Source organism: Necator americanus, chromosome X, assembly GCF_031761385.1.
Source record: "Necator americanus strain Aroian chromosome X, whole genome shotgun sequence".
NCBI lineage: Eukaryota > Metazoa > Nematoda > Chromadorea > Rhabditida > Ancylostomatidae > Necator > Necator americanus.
In genome coordinates this window covers 29,372,754-29,396,624 of record NC_087376.1, presented here as the reverse complement: position 1 = coordinate 29,396,624, position 23,871 = coordinate 29,372,754, and the positions used below count along the sequence as shown (strand labels likewise).

Genomic DNA, 23,871 nt, shown 5'->3' with positions numbered 1-23,871 from the left:
ATTTTCAACTGTTTCTTTGGAAGAACTACCCAAAGGACGTTGAAAAAAATACGAAAAATACGCCTAAACTTCAAGCATACTGAAAAATGTTTTACAAAAAACTAAAAACAACCAAATTTCTTACTACAATATTATGATCAGAAAAGTGAACTCAAATTAGGAGGAAAATTTCTTAGTACGTGTAGTTTTGTGAACATTATTGCAAGCACTCGTTTTTATGATAAACGAGTCTTCACGCACAAAGATCTCTCCAGGAGAACAAATTTCATACCTATTCTATTCTTCTATTCTGGAATTCTGGAAGTTCTCCTATCAAAATTAATACAAACACCTTTCAAACAATGCAATTAAGTCTATTTAATGTGGTAGATCAGAAATAATCGCTAAACGTAACGGAAAACCTATCATTTCAAAAAAGTAGACTCCCGATGCATTTGTGCACTTTGTGCTATGCCTCAGCTATTCATTTCAAGCTACCTAAAAATTCATGTCCACGATCGATAATCCCGACTCCTAAAGTCCAAGCTCATTGAGAGCAAATGGGAGGCACATGAAAAGAGTTGCGAACACAGAGAAACCTCGCGGAGTTTCAACAGGGACAAGGACGAGGGCAAGTGAAAAGGAGGCAAAGAGGAGAGACCACACTGTTAAACTGCAGTATTGGCCCTCGTCGAAAAACATTATGATCTTTGATGAAAAAGTGAGGACTATGCTAGTTGAAATATCAACTTTATAAACTACTAAAATATGGAAATGAACAAGGATTTATATGAAATATGCAATAATTTAATAGTTTTGAAAACGAGGTCACTATCAGGATTCATAAGACGCAAAGTTAGCTGGCCACGCCCTCACTGTTAGCATCTCTGGTACAAGAAAGCAAAGTTAGTAATTCAGAAACAATAGAAAAAATAGATAAGCAAACCTTGTCTTCACTGATCTACGAATCCAAAATACTGTTATCATGAGTGATAATGTCGAGTCCTGTCTGTAACAGGGGAGAGTGAGGCGCTAAATAAAATATAAAACAATTTAAAATGATTCTATAGTACATAGTAATGCTTAGTGTGCGAATTAATCGATTAAAATTATAGGCAAGCGTAGGAAAAAAGAAAAAAATCTGTTCGCGTTTTTTTTTTTGAGACGCAATTATTATTAACAAGTGAGTTTCAAATTTGAATTACAATTTCAATCAACTTTGATTTGCACATGTGTTCATTTCTAATCTTTTTCGTCTTATTCGTGACACAATTTGTGGACATACTCAACATTTGAGACAGACAGTGCTGGATGAACGCCCTGCATTCAGCGAATAGACTGAAATATTTATCATTTATTCCTCATTTTTCCCGTGGAGAAGCCAAACAATTATGTTAATCGAGAAAACTTTGTTTTCCAGGAAAATTAGCATTCAGCGAATATGTTCCAAGTCAATTTGTATACTTCAATATCATGAGAAATTAATGCCAAAATGTCTGAAAACGTGATTTTTGGGTCCAGGAGTTGCGGTACATCCATCTCCAACAACACAGGTTTTTTGCACAAACTATAACTTCAGCAAATGGTTTTCTTTTACTGATGAAAAAGACGTTATGGATATCAAAAAGAAAAAAAAATAAAGCGATTGAAAAGACCGCCAGATGAGCTGAATTTTGTTATTGTAAAAAAAAATAATCAAAATTTACCGTTATTTCAAACCGAATTTGCCTACCTGTACGATACAACTTATTTGGCATTACCATCCCATACGAATTTCTACAATTCGTCCACAATTAGCGACCCAAAATTCCAGGCGCGAAGAATTTCAGTTTAGAAAAATTCACTTCAATATCCTAAACAAGCATAGCTTTTTAGAAATGTAAGAGCTATAGATCCTAGGAGATTGTTTTTTCTTTCATCAAAAAAGCAAGCATTTGGAAAAAAAAAAACTAAGATCGAAATTCAGGTCACATTATAATGAACCACAAAACTAACATTTTCGCGTGAAAAAACAACATCTTCTCTATGGATTCTAATAATTCCAGTAAACCAGTTTAGTAATGCAATTCAGTTACAATGAGAGTGCTATCACGAATCGTCAGATATTAGGGTACAAGAAAAAACTATAAAAGAAATTTTCTAGCGAATACTGTGACGGAATAGTGAACACAATTCAAAAGCAAGTTTGTAGTAGTTCTGAGGAAGCTGCCAATTTTTGTCTACCGTTTTCTCTAATTTTCCGATTGCATTACTTCTTAGTTTTTCCCAAAAATCGATTCATTTCCCACCAACTGAATCGCGTCGGTCGCGAGACAATTTGTGGCTTCATTTCAGCTTCGATATCCTTCTTTTCCTAAGCTTCACTTAGAAGAGATAATCAGAGGAGAAGAAAAGTTCTTGAAAAATGAGAAGGGTGGACATTATTGCGGATGAGTGGTTTGCTCGGAGACTTACCGTGCAATTATAACCGACGTCACGTTCGACATCGCTAAGGGAGAATGTTACTGCCGTCAGTTTTGTTGTAGAACAGGTGGAAACAGAAAAAAGAGGGAGACGGCGTATCACGTCCTCAAGATCGCAGCAACAGTATTTTGTGGTCGTCCTTCTTCTCCGCTCTCTCACTGCGTCCTTTCAAAACTCTCACCCCAACATTGACAATAAAACACGCATGACAAGCACCTTAGACGTTCGTAGAAATGTACATGATATCTCTTTACAATAAGATATCAAATAGGATTTTACTTTAGCATTTGCAGCAATATGGTTTATTGTTTTATTAATGTTACTTTCGATTGGCGTTTCCTAGGATTTTTGCAGGAACGTGGTACTAATTGAATCACAATCTCGGGAATTAAGACACACATAGAAGTGTAAAATGTTCCTGGACAACATCGCGCATGGTTCTGTTAGCCAAAAAGAACAGATGTGAGACTTATTAACCTACTACATCTAAAATAAACAATTTATGTACATACCTCCGTGACAATCATTTCTCGTTCACTTTATTTTCTTCTATCAAACAGGTCTTTCGAATAACTACCACTGAATGAAAGAATCTGATAGATCCAGTATTCAAATTAGTCGAATAAGTTGTTACTTGAATAGCAGGATATTCCAGTTTCCACTAACTACTTCAGGAAAACGTTTTCATTTGGAAACTTTTTACGGGACGTTAAGCACTCTACTTGAAAAGTGTCTTCTTCGGATCTAATAATAAAGTATGTTTCTTTCTTCTTGAAGCCAGAGACGGCTAAAGTCGACAAAAAAAATCAAAGGAAAAAAAAACAAAGGTTTTTGCAAAGTCCCTTTGAAGCTCGGGTTGAAAAATGATGCGAGTTCTAGCTTTCTCTTCCTTCAGGCAATAAATCTTTACCACAATTACTAATGATAAGTTGAAATATACAATGATTAAGTCTTAGGCCGTAGATATAATTCTAACCACTGGTCTTCGTTCTCCTCAAATTTACGACTTCAAGCGATGCTGATTAAGGCTTTTGCTAAAAATTCATCCGTATCACCAAACAACAACAAGATTTGGATGCACTATAGCAAACAAACAGGGCAAATCCATCTATCCGAAACTTTACGAGAGAGAAATTGGATTGGAGGTCTACATGCACATCTTTGTTCGCCAAAGAAATACATCGAACTCGCGACTATTATCTATGACTTTATATGATATAAACGAAATCGTCGAAGAAAGTTCCCGGCAAAATATGCACAAATCACAGTCACAAAATAAATGTAACCATGACATGGAACAATGCTGTGAATGTAAATAGAGGAACATCCACTTACACATAAAAACAACCAGCCAAGAAATAAGGAACATAACAATTGTTCATCAAAAACCTAAAGAATGCATGCATCATGATACTGTAGCCAAAATCTCGCCTAAATTTAGCGCTAGAAACTACTAAGACTATAGTTCTGCGAGGATACTTTCTTTCCGATGAAAATCCACACGTAGGAGTGGCTATATTTCTATTTGTATATACAGAAAAAACATAGTAACCGGTCTAAAGTTCACTGAGTGAGAAAATTTGATATATTAAAAAGGAAAGAAACACATACAAAGTGAATGAAAGAATGTTCTTAACTAAAAAAAAAACACAGAAATCAGCGAATATTAACAAGATGACGAGTACTCTTCAGTGGCTTTCCTCATCAAGAATTCGTATGATTCTTCGAATGTTTCCGATGAATCCACCGAGGCCAAATAAACGTGAAATCTGGTCAGAAAGAGTTAAGAATGGTGAAGAAAAAAGAACTATAAAAAGATGAAACTGGATACCTGTAGGCAATATCCTCATATGGGGATATGGCAGACAGCAAGCAACTAGCTACAGCTCGGTCATCTCTGGATGAAATTGGTTTTGTTTGTAGACGTGAAATTACTTGCTGTGCAAACACCATCATTGACGAAAGACGCTGACTGTCTCTCATTCGTTCGAAAAACTGAAAGTAATTACAATTTCCTATTTTGTGGATATAGGCAACAGAAACAAAAAGCTAATTTACAATTTTTCACTATTACCTTTAGTGTATCATACGTTACACAGAATCTCCACAAATTTAATTTCTTTAATTTCTACAGAGATCTTAGAGCGAATTTTCACTAGAAGAGGTTTGCAAGAAAACAAACGCGCCGGTTAGAAACCGATCGCTTACGAGATCTACAGATGTGCACAAAGTCTTTTCCTCGAAATGATTAGGACTCGATAAGAATCTCTTCCATCCACAGAAATCCACGTGACAATACCCTGCTCCACGAAAAAACGGCCTCTTTAGCGGCAGATGTGAGGTTCAATTGCGCCTTAAGAGGTTCCACTCTGTTCATCTCACAAATCCATGCAAACGGTGAGTTCTTTTTCGTCTTTCAGACGTCACGGAAGTAATAAAATGTGTGAATATGTGCAGAGTAGAATAAAAATACAATCTGTCAGTCCCAAAGCCATGCTCGTTAAAGTCACATTTTCCTCAGATGATGCCATGAGAACAGCACTTGTATTTGATGTGATTTATGTAATGAACGTTTTCCTACACTACGTATTCTGAATCTCCGTAAATAGAAGGCGAACTCTGTGGTGCAGCTGCAAATAACAAATTTGTACTCATTTTCAACTGCTTCCAATTTAATTCAGCTCCTTTTGACTATTTAATCTGTAACTTGTTAACTCACTACACAATGTTTTATAAAGAGCCACCCTTGCTATATACCACGTAGCCAAAATTCTACTGAGCACCGTTCCTTCTTCTTTTTGTTTTATGGGACAACTATTGACATTTACAAATAAACAAATAAACTTCACAGTATTAAATCGCAACGGGGTTTTTTTTTATCTGAATTTGTTTACTATTTTACAGCTATATGTTTTTTTTTCAACCTATACAAAAATGGAATAGCAAACTGTCAGTAACATCAGTGAAGGAATGACTAAAACTGAAAAAACATGCTAATTTCTGAACGAAAATCGGAAACTTCGTCTAGAAAAAAAAATGAAGCCAATTTAAAACAAAAAAAAATTTAAAAAAAGAAAATTAAGTACATGCCGCTTCATAAGTCGAACATGACGCGCTTCTGGAGAATGAATTGTTAGTGCATTTTATTAAACTAGCTGGAGATGCTATTCTAATGCAATTTTTTGTTTTTTTTAACCATATTTAGAGTATTTTACCTCTAAGAAAAAATCAACCTACTGCATCATAAACTACTCTAAGTCGGCATACTATGACCAGAAAAGTAGAGGCCTATACAAAACCCTATCTGAAAAATTCGCGAGCTAGTGTATCAGTCGTTTATTCCTTTGTTCCTGAACTAACCAAATTTTCTACGCGATCTATGGATTTTTAGCTCTTTGCACTCCGGTCTTGTCTGGCCCATGGAACACTAGCAACTTCAGCACTTTTTCCTTACGGCCCTAGGACCTTAGGACTAGGGTTAAAACCAACCCTAGTCCTAAGCTCGATTTCTTATCCTTAACAGAAAATACAGCTATTTCAATACTATATATTTCTTGTAAACACCATTACCAACACCAAAAGCAAAAATGTGGTACTAGCTAATTTTAATTTGTAAAATAGTAACAAAAAAAAAGTTTACATTTTGAAATTTCTCAAAGTATGATATTTTTGGAAGCAGTCACCCATATACTTTCGAGGTTTCCCAGGACAAGTACCACAAAACTCGCTAGTCTTGCGCCGTTTTCCGTTTTCTTGTCTGTTTGAACATACGACACAGTCTCTTTTCTTTCCTTTCCGTAATATGTGAGAAAAAAGTAAAAAAAGCAAAAATGTGACGCTGAAAACCGCAGGAACGATCGGATTTTACTTCTTTTATCTGGAAGTGTTGAAATAAGCTGAACAAGTGACAACAAGACGGTGGATCTAAAGTACATATTTTCAATGTGGCTCGTACGGCAACAACGGAGTACAAAGGGATAGATTTTAGGCAATCATTTCCCATTATTTTCTCTACGCTTTTTTTTTTTTGCAAATATGTATACCTAACGGCTGCACTACAATTCACAACTATTCATTAAATGCGTGATAAACAAAAGTGCAGTGCAAAAGTCCTTTCTTCTAAATGCAGGTTTTCAAGTACATTTCTGTGAAAACAATGATGAATATGATTGGATCTACAGCACTGAAAATCGACTATCAGACATAACATAGGGGAATCCATCTGTATTTCGTTTCAGAATACTTCTGAACTCACAGCAGATGAGAGCAATCAAATCATGAACTCATGAACACCGATTTGTTCTCGGAAATCTAAATTTTCATTAGTAGTCTACCTAAATATTTCACCCAGTGAGTTGCGCAAGGGAACTCAAGTGACTCTACAGAGAGAAAACATTGGGACACGTGGTAGGATTAATCTAGGCAAACGTAGTCTTAAAAAACCACAAATGTAAACCGGTAATTATATTTATAATTTAATATTTTACAAAAAGATAAAATATAGAATGTTCAAATGTGAAGATGTAAATAAGAAAGTAAATAAGAATAAAAAAGAAATAATGAAAAAGAAATTAAAGCTTTCTGTTGAGAAGATGGGTTTTTTTACGCTGAACAACTGCTGCAGAGCTTAAATTAACTGTTCACTTGCAAAACATCAAAGCAGCAAAAGCCTTGAAAAACATATTCTTTAGCGTCAGTGCAGCAGCTCAAGGTGTTATCAGTAAGCTGCAAACGTCCCATTTAAGATAAAGCACAAAGAAATGAAATATCTCACCTCAAACATCATTCGCAGCGATTGACAGATGTGGTTCGGATAATTACCTGTTTTTAGAGGGGCACAAAAATCTAATATTACACTAAGTACACGTTCTTCAGGATAAAGACGAAGTAGAACAGACGGTAGTACAAAACTTATCAAATCGGCATCACGTACATCACATCGCCGATATCTGCAATTGCAGCGATTGAAACAACAATCTCAAATAGAGAATTTTAATTCGTACGTACACACTATACAACTCCTCCAAGATTGGTTCAAATTTCTGAGCACTTGCCCTTCGTGGATCAGCTTCTTCTGAACACATTACATTTTTAAATTTCGAACAAGTCACAGTTAATCTTTGGATTGATTTCGGACTTACGTCTAAAGACACAAACTATGAGAACGCGTAGCGCATATTGAAAAGTGGAAGAGATCGTTGCATATGATTTAAGACAACCTGAGAAAAAAGTGTTAGTTGAAGGACCTACTTCTACCTGGTAAAATAATAACGAACCATGGACTAATTGAAGGAACTGCGGCAAATAACTGGCACTATGTAGTGCAAGCGCTTCGATACCACTAGTAACAACCGGTAAGAGATATGGTGGTAAATTCATCACAGTAAAAGTTTCACAGGTTCGCTGAAATATTAAATAAAAAGGTCCAAAAATTTACAATAGTAATAGCAACAGTACGAAAGTGAGCCTAGACTTGAAAAGACAGCCCAATTAAATTAAAACGTGATCTATGTGCATTCGTCTAGTCTAGCACAGTAAAATCATTGAAGTCAAACGTTTGAGAAAAAAAAAGACAGTCTAAAAATGGTAGGCACACGCGAATAAAAATTTTAAAAAGAAAGGTTGGAAAAGGGAAAACTAGAAATCACCTGAATCAACGTGTTTTTGAATGAGACTTGTAGCGGTTCTTCCATAATTCGAAATGATACAGCCCACAAAAGATTGGAATACTCAAGCGATGCTGGTATGCTGTAGTACTTTGTTATTACGAGTATAAATTCTACCAGTTGTTCGGACTCACTCCATTACGTTAATTGGATCAGTCACAGAAAGCTGCTTTTTTGTTTCTTCTAATAAAAACCCGGTCACGTATTGGACGACAGGTTTTAACGGGTCCAACGTCATGGATTGTAAGAGGTAGATAAATCCGTGCAATGTGGCTTCGCGAACAAAAGGTGACCAAAAAGTTAAGCCGTACTCAACCTATAAGGATGTGTTTAGTGGGAAAAAATGTCTTAAGTAAAGAGAAAATTAGAAATTTACCCATGTAAGAATCTGTTTCGCCATGTCAGCTTCTGTCATACCTCTTGATGCATTTTCTAAACCAATAACTGTTACCGATTTCAGCAGACTATAAATTACATAGCCGATATCGGGATGACCTGTGAGGAAGCCTAAAAAGTTAGATTTAGTGCAGCGCTTTCAGATGGGAAAAAAGATTTGACAAGATAAATACCTCCTCGAAACACATTCCTCATTTGAACGTATAAGAACTCGTATGAGGCTGAGTCATCGAATAAATCAGATAGTATTGCCATCTGAACTTTAGTTATTTCTCGAATTCACAACGGGAATAACGATAAAAACTGCAGACCGATTTAACTGTAGACGACAACAATGGTAAAGGAAGGTGCTGTAGGCCCCGAGCGAACCAATGTGAATAGTTCTCAAACAGCGCTCGCACTGATGAAGCTGTATCAAGCTCACATGTAGTTTTTAGAAGATATTCTGACAGTGAAATACGCATTTTCTGAAATGAGAATGATAGAATTAAGAGTGTGCTGAGAGTTGAGGTGGAGTTGTCATTGAAAAAAGGGAAGTTACTCACAATGAAGTTTAAAAAAAACAATTAAAAACTGATAGCTACAGAATTACTGTCATCTAAGAAAACAGCTTGTGAAACATACCGGACTATCTGTTTTACCCAATTGCTGAGGGTTCTCCTCGTTCAGTACTCCAGTCAAAGTCCATAACGACAGAGCGGACAACTGACCAAATCCATATTCTTCTCCCTGGAATACATAGCCTGAGGTCACAGTAGATTCAAGAATGTTATCTAACCTTGTAATTGAGCCGTTCTAGATTTCTGCGGTACACCTGCAATGGTTCTTGATCACGAGTCAAACGTGATTTCAGCCAGCACAGTATTTGCATGGATCTGAACGTCAGCAAGATAGCAATGAATCTGCACATCATTTCAAATAACTTACTTCGACTGATAGAATGGTTCATTTCGCTCGCGATGTTTAATGATAAAACGACCCGTTGGTGGATTACCAGGTTCAGGATAGAGAAGACTACATATAAGAATATCCGTAAGAACAGAAACCGCAAGACTACTGGCTAGAATTTGCTCAGCAAGGTTCTGGAAGAATATGAAGCTGAACAAGTGTTGTGTAGATAATATGTAGTTGAAAATATAACCTACCGCTGAGCTATCCGAGGTGAGCTCGTTGCCCGTCGGAGTTGATGAAAGCACACCAAAAAGTGACATCCAGAAGTCTTCAAACTGCTGACGAGAAATCCAACCAAGCCTGAACAGTCTTGGAAGCTACGTAAAAGTGTACAATTTCATAAAAATTACCAATTAATCCTCCACGTAAAATCATTGAGAATGTCCATGTTGGACAAAAGATGGATGTTCACCAATGGTACGTGTATTGCATTTTCTCGCAATTCAATCCGAAGCTTCCAGTTCATCCTTTAAAAAATGAATAACAAAAAAGAAATTGATAACCGCTAAGATACGGTTGTTAAAAACATGCAGGAGTTCACTAATGTCGAAGTTCTTTGGTTCACCCGAAATTCATAACTAAACTCACTTTAAAGCAGTATATGGGACTATTGCTAGACGATGCAGCACCGGATGTCGTAAAAGCACTTAAATCAACAACCATTGACATTTGTTCTCTCCTTTTCATGCAAAGAACTTACCTCTACAAAATTTCTCAAGATGTTGTAGATCTTTGGAGACTTGAGGTCGGTATATATGACAAATATTATGCACATCATTGAATAGTGTACCTATGAACCCTGAAAAGAACGCTACAGAATATGAATGGAATATTAGAGAAGAAGTAGATTCAAAACTCACCGTCCAAACCGCCAAAATCATCGAAATCTGATGAAGAAACAACATTGTTACCCGTTACTATGCTAATTTTATCAATAACTGATGAGTGGTCAAACTTCCATGGCTGTTTCTAAAAAAAGTGCATTCTGTCGAAGAATAATAGCCGTGGGCACAGGGAAAACTAACCCCTCCAAGAAGCAGAAGGATTGTTTCAAGAACTTTTTTAATACTCAGAATACCATAGTAAATATCTCTTGAAAATATTTCTCTCGTTGATTTGTGTTCCAGTAAAAAAATCAACCCATCACAGGTAGCTCGCATATTACAAGCAGGAAGAGTCTGAACGAGGAAAAGAGGCATAAACACGACAAGACTTCAATTGAACTTTGAAAAAATTTCCTCACCATTTCCTCTGCAGCAAAGTCTAACAAGGCGACTAATTCATTAGAGGTGAAATCGCCCCACGCCAGATCATGAGCATTCTAAACTAACGTATTATGGACATCCACAAAAAGTTTGGTGTCGACTGAAGAAGAAAATGAACGAATTCAAAAGAAAACAGCAAAAAATGGTCAAATATATGAGAATTACCAGCTTAGGCAGGCGCGATAGCACAAAAACCTTTAGACGTAACGCATTTTTGTCAATTTCTCCTTCAAATTCGACGAGGTCGTAGACAATGTCTAGGACTTCTTGTGCTTTTGAAACTGCAGTCTTGTATGCATCAGGAAACGCTTAACAAACATGAATCTTTTCAAGAAGCGGAAACAAACACATACAACACCAACCCATCTGCGAAACGAGCCCTGCTGACATAGAGTTCAGAAGATGTCCAAGGAAACATTCGCGTCTATCGTCAGTCTGAGACACGAACTGATGATGACAGCGCAAATTTCTTCAGCATAGATAAAAACTGCACTCACAATGCACTCATACACATAATAAATATCCGGTGACTCTAATGACAGCAATGTACGAAACACTCTTGGATGCCTGCACCATAACGATCCTATGAACATTGTCCTGCAGAACTCTACAAGAGGAGTTTCTGTTAGCAAAGCAGGTGTTGGAGGTAAGCTAAAAAAAAACGAATCAAAAGTTATACAGTGGTGCCTACGAATTTTGATGAGAAACCACCCACTCGTCCTCCGAATCTTCTAAATCCAGATCATCTGGTGATGGTGAAAATGAGTCAACCAGCCTTATTACATATCTAAAGTCCCTCACAATAAACTCCAATGAAGAAGACTTTGTCTTTAAAGGCATCACCCCACGAATCTGAGGTGGTGCAGATTTCAGGTGGAGTATTCGCATACAGGATGGGAGACTACGGAGAGGGGGTGATTCCGTCCGTTTCTTCCTAATTGCCGTAAAAAAACGGCCCGGAAGATACGGCTTCATTCGTTTTGGCGCACCATTTTGCACAAGAGGTTCGATTGGAGCGCGCCAGTCTTGTGCGGCGCCGCATCTTCCGGGCCGTTTTTTACGGCAGTTAGCAAGAAATGTACGGAATAACCTCCCTCTCCGTAGTCTCCCATCCCGTATACGAATACTCCACCTGAAATTCTGCACCATCTCAGATTCGTGGGTTGATGCCTTTAAAGGTATCACGGCATCATCCCACGAATCTGGAGTGGTACGGATTTCAGGTGGAGTATTTTTATATAGTAGATTATGGAGAGGGGGTGATTCCGTCCATTTCTTCCTAACTGCCGTAAAAAACGGCAAGAATGCGGCGCGTGCACAAGGCTGGCGCGCTCCAATCAAACTCGTTGTAGGAAATAGCGCACCGGAACGCTTGAAGCCGTATCTTCCGGGCCGTTTTTTACGGCAATTAGGAAGAAATGGACGGAATTACCCTTCTCTCTATAATCTACGATCCCGTATACGAATACTCCACCTGAAATCCGTACCAGCTCAGATTCGTGGGTGATGAGTTTAAAGCAAACTCACTCCGTGCACTGATCAAAATCTATATATTTGTCCGCTGGCTCATCACAGAGATGCATTAACTGCAGCCATTGAGACAAAAGAGCAGGTTGGGTGGCGACAAGAGGACGAATTGGGAGCGAGTCGGCTTTCTTAAGACGAGCCTGTAGACCAGCACAAAGTTTCGGATAGCTTTCTGTAAGAAAAAGAGTCGAGAGCATGTAGACAGCCCAAAATGCATAAAAACGGGTTGCAAACGGTGTTCACACACACATGTAAACACACACCGAAGCGTGCTTCACTGCGTCAGGTTGCAGATGCAATTCACGGAGCAAGCAAAATCAGGTCCACAAACCTGCTTTAATCAAGTTAACCACTGTCTGAAGAAGGAAAAGTGTGTACTCCACTACTATGCCATCACTTTTCGCCGCAACTAGTGAACTTGACAAAAGAAGGTAGTAAATACTGCTGAAATCAGAATGAATTCTCATGTTATCTAGAACATGAATTAAATACGAAGTATTACGAACCCCACAAGCCATTCTAATGGTTCTTCCATCATTTGCTCAATCCGCATGAGTAACTTCTCCTCAGCCACATTGTTAAAAATGGAGAAAAGCAGAGGAACACTTCGTTTAAGCTTCACATTTAAAGTAATTCCCTTAAAAAGAAGCCATATATATATAGTTGTAGCTGTAAAAAAGTGACCAGCAACCTCATTATCGATAGAATTTTGGAATAGCTGGAAAACGCTATCTACAGGTCGATACATAGCTGGAACCATGCACGCAAGTGTCGTTACTACCGCAAAAACTGAGTGGTTCAGCGCCGAGTCAGAGGATTCCATCGAAAATTCGGAGTAAGCAGCGAAGAAATCTATTGACGTGGAGGACCATCTATAAATAAACCAACATCACTTGACACTCATAAAAGTAGTGGAAAGTAACTTCTATAGGTTGCGACGATGGCAACAAACTGAAAACAAAACAAAGAATAACACTGAAACTGAAAAAAAAACCTTAGACATCTTATCATTCTACATATTTCATTTACAAGCGAAAAGGGGTAATCAATGATGATTACTCCCAAACTCGAATTCCGAAATGCCCGCGAATTGAAACAAACTGTGGGCGAATTCGAACGCATCATACTAAAGATATTGAAAAGGCAGTGCCGGATGAGATAAAGTGCAACCGTAGTCTGCCAACAGAGTTTACGGCTTCGCGTAAGGCGCTTTTTGGCATCTCCAGAAGTTTGATAACTAACGACCCCGGATTCCACCTGTCAGAAAACGGGACCAGTTGTTATTAAGCCCGGCCCAACCCAAACACTGATGGGAATCTTACGCACGGAGTAGCATTGTAAAAATGACAGCACACACCGATTTTCGTCGCTTCTCGAAGCATGTAGAAACAGAGTCCACAGCAGTAGCGTGCGTTGACTACTCATCTTGAACAAACTTTTTGATTTGTTTTGAAAAGCCGAATAAATCACTTGAGGATCAGAACGCTGTACGAACAACATTTCCAGCAGTATTACCTCGACAGCAGAGAGAACTGAAAAGTCCTTTATGGATCGAGAAGACTTCTGAAGCATTGGCTTCTTGCTAGCAACCTACTTTCATTTACATTGCTTTGGACAGCTTTTTCAATGAGCTCAACAGCAACTCGAGAAACCTGATCATATTTTATGACGGTAGTTCTTGCCAACACAATAAGATATAGTGCTATCTAAAAACAGAATAAACGTTCATGTAAATATATAATCGGGGAAAAAAAGCTCTTCAGAAAATGAAATGAGGTCTAGTCTACAGATTATTAGCTTTTACTCATTTGAACGTTAAATCTACCTCAGTTAATAACTCTTTGTTGCCTGTGCCTGGATCATACAATTGGGTGGTAACTGATTCAAACAGCACTTTCTTAGGGTCAGCCATCGCATAAATGATACCATCTCGAGGTAATTCGCACATCACTCCAAGTATCTCGAAATCACGAAATGAAAAGTATGGTCGGTGATTTTTTAAAAGAAATCATTGCAAAATGAGACGTTTTTAACAGCAGAAGCACTAGTCAAACTCACAGCACGTTTGCATGGAATGGATTGAAATGCTCCGTAGATCTGCAGCAAGACTGTCACAAATCCTTCAAATAGCTCAAGCGCTGGAGTGATTTCGTTGGGAGGCGGATTGTGCACTTTTGACAGCATGTCTGTCTTAAGCCAACCAAGGCTCCTAGAATATGTTTGTGAAATGGTGAAATGAAGCGCAGAAAGCGATATCACCTCAGCACAAAAGTATCCATGTACTCCTTTCGACTAACAAATGCAGAAAACAACGTGAATTCATTCGCATAACGAAGATACAGCATCTCGGCTTCATCTCAAAAGAAGTGTTTCGATGAAGAATTCAGCTGAATTTTCCATAAATCCAGGTTCTTATGTCGGAACTAAGAAAATAAATATTGCATAAACTAACTCAATGGAGGAAGAGGATCCTTCATTTTCATGGATTGTAGAATGTCCAAGTTGATATTAGCTGTGTTTTTTCCGAAAACAACTTTGAATAACTGATGAAGTAGTTTTGTACAACCATCTGGACAGACTTCCAAAGTCACCTGAGGCTTTCAGTTTACAACCATACTACTTAAATCTCCTTTAAAACTTAGAATGTTTAAAAAAGATAATAACTTCACATAAAATTAACTGGATAGTTAGTTCCAACCTTAACATAGAGCAGAATTTCTTGCAGCAGTGGACGCAACTGGGAAAACGTCAACATTTCACACATTGTTCCTAAGCAGTCCAGAGCCGCATGAAGTAAGAGGGCAAATCTCGATTCACATTCGCCATCGAGTCTTTCCTACAATGCACTTCATTGCTAAGAAGAGTTTTTTGCAGTTTGAAAGAAAGAAGCTCACCAAGAAATTCCTATGGGCCCCTTCAACACTGTGGAATATTTGTTTTACAGTGGGACATTCGAGGTAGCTGGTCTGAAGAGTCGGATGAATACTTGTTCCTAGTAGCCTTGAGATATCGGCGATACGTGAAGGAGAAATCTTCTTCGTTGGCAGAGGTGAAAGTGTCGGACGAGACAAAATGGATGTTGAGGATTGTGATATCACCGAACGATATTCCGCAATTAATGAGTAATACATGTTCAGCACTCTGAAAAAGATTTTAAGAAATTAAGAAAAATTACGATGCAACCGGTTTAGAAAAATTTTTATTATCTACAACAATGCACCACGAAATTTTCTGCCAATTCAAAAACGAACATAGGAAACGTTTTCAGCACTGCAGCTACCCTTTTTTTTAGCTCGTTGCAAAAATTAGTGGTTCGAAAAAGTAAAATTATGCGTAATTACAATTATAATTATATATAGTACTTCTCTTTAGGAGAGGCCAAACGGACACATGTGGGGCAACTTTCTGCAATTTTGAATAGAACACAACTGAAATGGGCGGGGATCAGATGAACCTCAGCTTAACACCGCAGTGATCCACAAATTTACCCATCCACAAATACTGCATTTGTAAGCATGCTTGATACAGACTACAGATAAGACTTTAAAAAAAACTGCACATTTGAACAAAAATGGATGACGTAGTGGACAACATCAGTTCTATGGGGACTACCAAATCAGAAGATATTCTGTAGGGTAAGAAACACTGAAATCACGTACGAAGTGGATATAATAAATGTAGTACCTTAAGGGCATCAACAAAAGTCGATCAAGAAGAAGTTGATCTGGTAGACGTGGTAACGTTAAACGATCAACAGTGGCTTGCTCTTGGACCACGTTCATCATGTAACTTTCGCAGTGAGCTAAAACACTAACGTAACTAAGCTACGTCATTTAGAAGTAAAAGAGAATGTTCTACTACCTGCAAATAGAGCAGCTATGACTCTAAGGCCTGCAGAGAGTTTGTGAGTGGAATTGAGATTTAACTCGCATAGTTCTAAGACAGTGGAGAGGAAACCGGTTGTTGTCGACGGCTGTCTGTAAGAAATCCACTTTAATGGAGTTTCGGTTCCTTCTACAAAATACCTTCTTTTTCTACGATGACCGCACAGTTCCACCATATAATTATTTCAAATCTATTTATGTTATTTATTTTTATTTATTTATCTTATATGTTTATTTATGTTTATAAATCTCATATTCGATGTTCACGCACTATTAACTTGTTGCAGAGCAACCTCAGAATGGTGCCAATGCGATCACCAGACTATTTTGCACGGAATTATAAAAAAAGCGTGTTAACTGAGGCTCACTTGCTTAAACAATCCCAGGAATCGTGATACACTGAAGGTGGAAATGCCTTTAACAAGGCCTCCAGTGTAAAACAAAAGCCAGCCTGAATAACAATGCGTAAATCACATTACACAATACTGAATGAGTAGAAGGAAGAAATGCAACGTACCGATCGCTTCAGCACATTAGTAGTAAGATAATCAGATAATTCACTCAAAATCTCCTCCAAGTTCGATTCAACAACAAAATCAGGGGATTCTCCCCGAAATCGATATTCATTGGGCATATTCAGCACCTTCAACTTCCTTCACAGTTATGAACTACCAAAGCACGGTTCACAAAAGAAAGGAAAATTCACACAAAAGAGGAAAAATGAGCAGGGGTGTGCTCAGCAGAGTACAGAAGAGAAGAAAATTACAAAAAAAAAGCGATAACTACAATACCAAAAAATCAGAGAGAATATACTCACCGCTGGTAGAGATTCCTTTTCGAAAGAGATTAGATCATCTGGAACCCGAGCAGCGAATACTCCAGAATACTCAGTAAAGTCAGAATTTTTTACCAACCTTAAATAATCATATAAAAATGAAGATTAGAAGTTAAGCAAAGAAGAAACTCACTGCTCTAGCCCATTAAGCGCAGCTTGCGCAACTTTACTGTCATCAGAAAACAAAAGATCAAAATAAGCGTTGAGACACTGATACTGCCACTCGTTTCTTATAGAAGAACTCATCAAACTCCATTTCAGCGAACTTAAAAACTCTGCGCAAGTAACCTATAAGGTAAAGGAAAAAAGAGTAAGAGTAAAAATCAAAAAACAGCAAACATCAGCAAGTTGAAAAAACCTACCTTCAACAAAAAGAATGTCGACGACACCTCAACGGTTGCTAGATGAAGAGCTTCTGGAAGAATTCCAAGGGCACTGAGGATATGCTGTTGACCAATAGCCGCCTGCAGCACCGACCGTTTTCTTATAGGTTGGAAGGCTCTCATTACACGTCGATAATTATGAGAGTTGTCTAAAGAAAAAGGAAATGGAGAAGAGTTTGACTTGCGTCGTTATCAAAGAAGGAAGCCTATAACCCAGAAAAAGAACTGAAAGCTAAAGAAAAGTGAAAATATGGGACAACACCCCAAAGATAGCGTAAACACTGTTGATAAGTGTGGTTTTACCCGAAGGTTCAGCCGATTCAGGACAAATAATAGAGGAAGATTTCATTTTCGCGACCTCATCTGCAAAAAAAAAATCCAAAGATAAGAGCGTAAAAAGGGATAGTGCGGCTGAAATTTTCAAACATGATTTAACTAATCATTGGCATTTTGATTTTCCCATAGAAGTTGAATAACATCTTGTTAGTTTTTCTTTTCGCTACTACGTGTCATTAAAAAAAATGACTTGAACGGGAAATATATTTATAGAATTGAAGATATAAAACTCTCACCACCGATGCCAGTATCGTACTTGTCCAGGCTAAAAAGGAAAGCGACGGTTGAAGCACACAACTGGTCGTCGTCGTGTAAAATAAATCGCGAAACTTCGGTCAAATTCTGCTCGAAATCGCCTAAAACAAACTCACTGCACAGGATGCTTCATTTAATGACAGAACTCATAAGAATTACCAAACAGTAATGTTGTTTTGGAAAGATTCTCGTGCTTTGTAATTGTTGTTATACAATTCAAAGCTAGAATCTTGTGCGATATCCGTACATCGCGATCACTCTTCAGCCCCTTCAATCCAGCCAGTAAAAACCGTTTTCCAAGCATAGCTGCCGTGTAGACAAAACAATTAGCGGAATTGTCGCCTGAAACTCATAGAAAACATGAGAATTTACTGATAACCTTTAAATGGACAATTTCAAGAGAACTCACAAACGTCTCGAGGGAGATGTTTGAGAATTCCGAGAGATTCGTCAGGAGAACCAAATGGTTGTTGTGAGGTCGAAACCGCATCAATTCCAAACTTGTCTCCCTTAGTAACCTCTTCGTATAAATCAGCATGGATAAGAGGATCAATAATCTCATCCTCAATTGTAGGTGTCTGAAATTAAAATGGGAGACTGAACAGAGTGATCCCAAATACAGCTGTCGAACATGATCACATTCTCAGGTCTCATTTGAAAAAGTCAGTAGAATGCCACTCAATCAGGGAGACAAACAATAATCGTGTTTAAGAAAACAATACAACAGCAAAGATGTAAAAATCAACAACTCACAGAATTCCCACTTGTTGACGGGTCTGAAGTACGTTCGGGTAACAGTAACGGAGCATTGAAGTCGCATATATCAACACTGGGCTCTGCCACATCAAGCATGGATCCAAGGGAAGAAGGTGGGAGCGAGGATTCAATCCCTGAAAATCAAAACATAAAAATGGCGCCAATCTTTGTAGTCTTAATTCTAGACAACTACATACCAGGTATAGGTGAACCACTTCGAGAAGGACGATCAACACTTGAAAGTTTTGATAGAAATGATGGAGCTACGTCAAAATTTAAAGGCAAAAAATCCCGTAACCAACTGAAATAATTAAATCTAAAAGTCGTCACCAGAAAATTTGTTGAAGAATCGTAACTCACGGAAGCGGGTTGGTCATGATTTTTTCCAGAAGTTCGATACTAGGAACGATAACCTCACTAAATGTAGAATAGAGACAACACAAGACACTACATATGACCTGAAACCAGCACAGGTTCAGAAGAAATTTGCCTGAAAATCCAAGATCTTTTATATATGTTTACAATTTTGATATTATCCTGTGTAACGGAACATCCTGGCTCAGAAAGAAGTGGCCAAATAGCCTTCAATGTGTTCAGTGAACCAATAAGTCGAGTGCGATTAGAGACATCATCAGCATCTCGAACGTTCACCATACATCTGAGGAAAGCCTGAAACAAAAAAAAAGACGGATAGCAAGGAAAAAAAAAATCAAAAGAAGGCTTTGCGAATTACTTTGTTCATCACTGATGGATAATATGTAGCGATTTGAGCAATAACTGTAACGGCAGCTCGATTTGCAGTTCCATTCAATTCGAGGTTGTCTGCAGCAGCACAGTAAAGGTCCTAGAATACCGTTCAGATTAGTTCAATAACATCCACTTAGAAAAACTCTACGAGCATTCTTTAGAAGAAAAAAAGGAGGAATGTGAACGATAGAAAATAAAGAAAACCAGTGAAGAAATATCTTCCTGCCACCCATAACTAATAATATCTCTGCTTCTTGTTCTTGAACGCGTAGTTGGGAAGGAAAAAAGAGACACTAATCAGGAAATCTTGGTCACCAAAACTGCATGCATTCCGTTTACCAAGAAGGAAAAGAAAGGAAGCTGCATGCATTCCGTTTACCAAGAAGTAGAAAAGTTAATGACCGCATGTACCGTCCTCAGAAAGCCGGAAAAAGGGAAAACTCCGCAGCACTTGGTTCCCTAGCAATATTCCTCTCCGAAGAATGTAGATATCTCCAACAAAGTTTCAATGAAACATCGAAGAAGTCAACCTCACCACCTTTAACTGTAAATCTTCTTGACGTCTGCTTTGAAATATTGTTGGAAGAAAGAGAGTGAAACGAAAAAGACACAAGTAAAAAGTAACAGGAAAACAAATTGTAACAGGATTTACTAACAAAAGCTTTCTCCGAGTGTTGACTTCTCATTCTTGGGCCAAGCGTATCAAAAAGTAAACCAGAATAGGAAATTATTGCGCTTTGAATGGCTTCTTCTGGCCTTTTCATCAATGCTGTCAGTGCCGAAAGGATGTGAACTCCGTAACTCCTAAACGTATAATCGCGACAATGTAAATACCGAAAGAAAAATGAAAAAACTCAAACTCACACGACGCGATTACATTTACTGAAGTGAACGAGGTGAGCTAAACGTCGGAGAGCACACACCACCGATCTAGCAGCGTTAGTGCGTCCGATCTCGGTAATAAGTAGTACCAGTACTCGAGAATGATAAAAGCCAAGCAGAAGACTCTAAATTGAACAAAGAATCCGCTAGAACTATTGAAGAAAAGCTACAATACAAGATGTAGTGGAAAAAAGTTACCCTTAACACAGCGTCCAAGGATTCCTCAGCGTATGTTCGAATATCCTGATCAACATGATTCACCATTCTAAAGATCATTTCAACACCTTTTGCAAGGAGATCGCCATAGCGACGATCTGCCTGGAAAATGTCCGCAATTTAATTGACTTTCAAAAATACAAGCAACTAGAAGTAGTAAAAAAATCGCATAGAATGTAATAATAAAAGTGTACCTTATAAAGGTTGTTGAAGTCGTTCGCAACAATGATGCTTCTGATTTCTGTACAAGCATTTCGTTCTTTATCATAAGAAACAGTCTTCCTGCAAAACTCTAGAAATAATTGGTAAACAGTAACTTTTACCCTTGAAAATGATTCATATAGTTTAGCAAAAATATTGCAAAATATTGCACATCATCTTCAATCAACTCGGGTATGTAATGATATTTACTGTAAAACCACAAACGATATACGTATGTTTCTCTTTTTTTCATTTCTTCTTAGTAATGTTAAATAAAAACATAGCAAGGGAGATTAACTGTCATTTAAATACAGTACGGTAATAAATACTTGGTCTCACAGTGTACAGTCCTCTTCAAACCAAACTAATTATTCAACAGCTTTATCTTACTAGAAAAAAACCGCTCTACGGACAACTGGATCAGGGTTGGATATGCCGGTATATATGTGCGAGGATAAAGGCAATTAGGTATGTTTACTCAGTGAACCGCTGGGTTCCGAAACGGAGTGCCGTTGCACTGAGTTTGCGTCAGAAAATCAACCAAACGATATTGTTTCACAAGGTTAAAAAGGCACCGATGGTCTTAATTCCATCGTATTCATCCTCCTAATGGGAAGTATATTCGATGAGGGACCAAGTCTTCTGAAAATGTAACCGTCCAGTGCGAATCAATAATTCATCTTCTTTTATTAGTAACCTCTTCTCCATGGAACTAATGACTCCACACATACAATGACTTCAATGCATCCCTGCAAGACCCGAAGGATTTCTACGTTTTTGAATTTTCTTGGAGAAGACCGAATGCTGTATAGAATTACCACCATTTGGAAAAACCAATCCTCCACCCACAGGCGCAAAAATCTAGATTTTTAAGGTTATAGACTCCTAAGCACGTTAAGAATGGCGCCACCCCTTCCCTAGAATTCTTTTAGTGTTCTGCTGAAAGGATCGTTTAGGTCCGGAGGCACCTTTCAGACGTGATCGTTTCAAATGAACCAAACTCTCATCACATTAGTATATAAAAGAAAGGACCAAAAGCATTTCGCAGGATGATTTAACTTTGACTTTTACTTTAAAGAATGTAATGACATACTTGCTAGATGGAATAAGATCATTTGCCTTCAGAGCAGCTTCTAAAGTATTGATCGCTCTTTCTAGCCGTTCAACTTTGGCCGCAGCCATCCGTATAGGGCTCCAAAGGAGCAGCGAGGTTGAGCTAAACTCCAGAAGTAGGCGATTATGAAGCAGCTCTTACCGACTGATACCACGAGGATACAGATAAAATGCAGCAGAAAACCATGAACAAGAGAAGGTAACAACGAGGTGAGAAGAATGTGGCAAATCGTTGGAACTCCTGCGATTATTTTGTTATGTATTGTGGTAATATGTGTAATCACGTACGAGACATTCGATAACGCGGCATCTGGACAAAGGCGAGTGGCAACTCGTGGGTATATGCCGCCGGGGTTTTCTTTTTGAGGTTGTTTGGGAGTGTTAGGAAGTTAGTTTTCGAGTATAACCGAGGAGGATTGTGTTGTTGTTGTTTTAGAGAGGAAAATACAACGATCGCTTCTGGAAACAGAAGAAAATCTTTAGTTAAAATATTTGGTTTTGGGGCAAATCAACTGTTGGTTTTCTGGACACGACACATTATTGTGTACATTTTTTGTTGTGATAGTGTTTAAGGATAATGAAGTCCAAACAATTAAAGCAGCGAACAGAGAATCAAGATTAATTTGGCGCTGGACAAAATACGTGGCAATTATTAAATATTGGACATTTTTATCTTTTTTCCATCCCTGCAAATTTGGAATCTTCGCGCAAAATTGCGGATCGCTTTTTTTGGCGTCGAAAATAATCATTCGATCATGTATTATTAACCGAAACTGATGTTTTACAATTTTATCAATGTATGGAAAGATTTCCTTCTTTTTGTCTGGACGAAACTGTTAGAGCGATCTCCACCTTCATTCATTACGATTAGTTGAAACTATATTCCTTACTTAGGACCGCTTCTTCTCCAGCTGCTACCTCACCTCATTTTCTTTAGATGACAGTTAGATGAGTTTAGCCATAATCCTCGAAGATACGGGAATTTCCTTTAGCATTCACATTTGCTTTGGATTTTTCTATCCATCAGAGAAGTTGACCAATTTTACTTACGAAAGCAAAATAATCAGCAAAACACCAAAATCATGGATATTTCATAGCAAAATCACCTCATAGCTTCTTTTCTTCTCAATTTATTTGAGATCTTTAATCGTTTTGGAATATTTGTACTATTTCCAGATACCTGTGCTACTAGGAGAGCAACTGAAACTAATCTTTCAATTTCCTTTAGATGACAGCTTAGCCATTTCAGGTTTCCTTGGATATTTTGGTAGCAGTCGATTATACCACAGCACCTGGCTGATGTAAAAGGAATAATTTGTTCAGAATAATAAGAAATATTTGTTTAGAATTGTAGGACTTTCGCGGTAGAATACAGGAGCACGAAAGTTTCGTAGTGTGGAAAGAAAGAGAGCATTCCATAGTGCTGAGATTCAGAATATAATTTATTTTTCGCTAAAGTTGATCAATTCCAAAGGAGTCAGAGCATCCATGAGGTTGCGTTCAAATTGAGAGCATAACTATTAGAATAACCTACTATTCTATTATGTTTTGATTTATTTTTTTTCGACTACTTAATCCTCTGGAAACTGTTGATGGAGCAACTGTGTGTAGGATTTTTATGCACTTATTATCATCCAATCCACCACAGATGATTTTGTGTTTGGTGAAAAGAAACCAAAAAGGAAGGAGTTCCTTGATTATATCGCAATGTAATCGATATAAAATGAGATTTTCTCCAATATTTCGCTCTTGAGGTCTGGATTTTTCCTCGAACAAAAAAGAACGTTTAAATCGAAGGATACAATTGTTCCGCCCATTCGTTAATTAGAAGTTCTATTATGGTGCCGTCCCAAATAAGCGATGTTATAACCAATTAAATTTTGTTGTAGTGTATTTTATTGTTGTTTTGTTGTTGTTCTACTTGTATGTTCTTCACTTTCTTTTGCACACATATTATGCATTCTTTATTAGTGATATCCCTGATATCCCGCGTCATTGACTACGTCTAGAAATAAT

General features: G+C 37.8%; 1 protein-coding gene across 1 annotated transcript; it reads right to left on the bottom strand.

The window, feature by feature from the left end:
* Window positions 1-4,108: 4,108 nt before the first annotated feature.
* On the bottom strand, window positions 4,109-21,924 carry RB195_025853 (uncharacterized protein; the record flags this gene model as incomplete). Its single annotated transcript, XM_013454033.2, has 57 exons — window positions 4,109-4,211; window positions 4,274-4,437; window positions 7,217-7,391; window positions 7,450-7,516; window positions 7,584-7,661; window positions 7,719-7,845; window positions 8,091-8,190; window positions 8,243-8,424; window positions 8,485-8,615; window positions 8,678-8,759; window positions 8,816-8,971; window positions 9,129-9,233; window positions 9,283-9,379; window positions 9,432-9,586; window positions 9,650-9,755; window positions 9,806-9,922; window positions 10,044-10,101; window positions 10,156-10,254; window positions 10,316-10,424; window positions 10,481-10,633; window positions 10,699-10,776; window positions 10,886-11,028; window positions 11,083-11,155; window positions 11,218-11,371; window positions 11,436-11,507; window positions 12,248-12,419; window positions 12,579-12,691; window positions 12,754-12,884; window positions 12,939-13,119; window positions 13,605-13,779; window positions 13,842-13,953; window positions 14,073-14,207; window positions 14,306-14,456; window positions 14,507-14,603; window positions 14,700-14,838; window positions 14,946-15,083; window positions 15,142-15,388; window positions 15,932-16,049; window positions 16,109-16,224; window positions 16,500-16,582; window positions 16,649-16,774; window positions 16,949-17,045; window positions 17,100-17,254; window positions 17,329-17,498; window positions 17,922-18,041; window positions 18,100-18,282; window positions 18,350-18,518; window positions 18,694-18,830; window positions 18,894-18,997; window positions 19,057-19,154; window positions 19,219-19,365; window positions 19,430-19,540; window positions 20,100-20,247; window positions 20,308-20,450; window positions 20,524-20,643; window positions 20,736-20,823; window positions 21,836-21,924. The coding sequence occupies 57 exons, from the start codon at window positions 21,922-21,924 to the stop codon at window positions 4,109-4,111; spliced, it is 7,197 nt and encodes a 2,398-aa protein (XP_013309487.2).
* Between the last annotated feature and the right edge of the window lie 1,947 nt (window positions 21,925-23,871).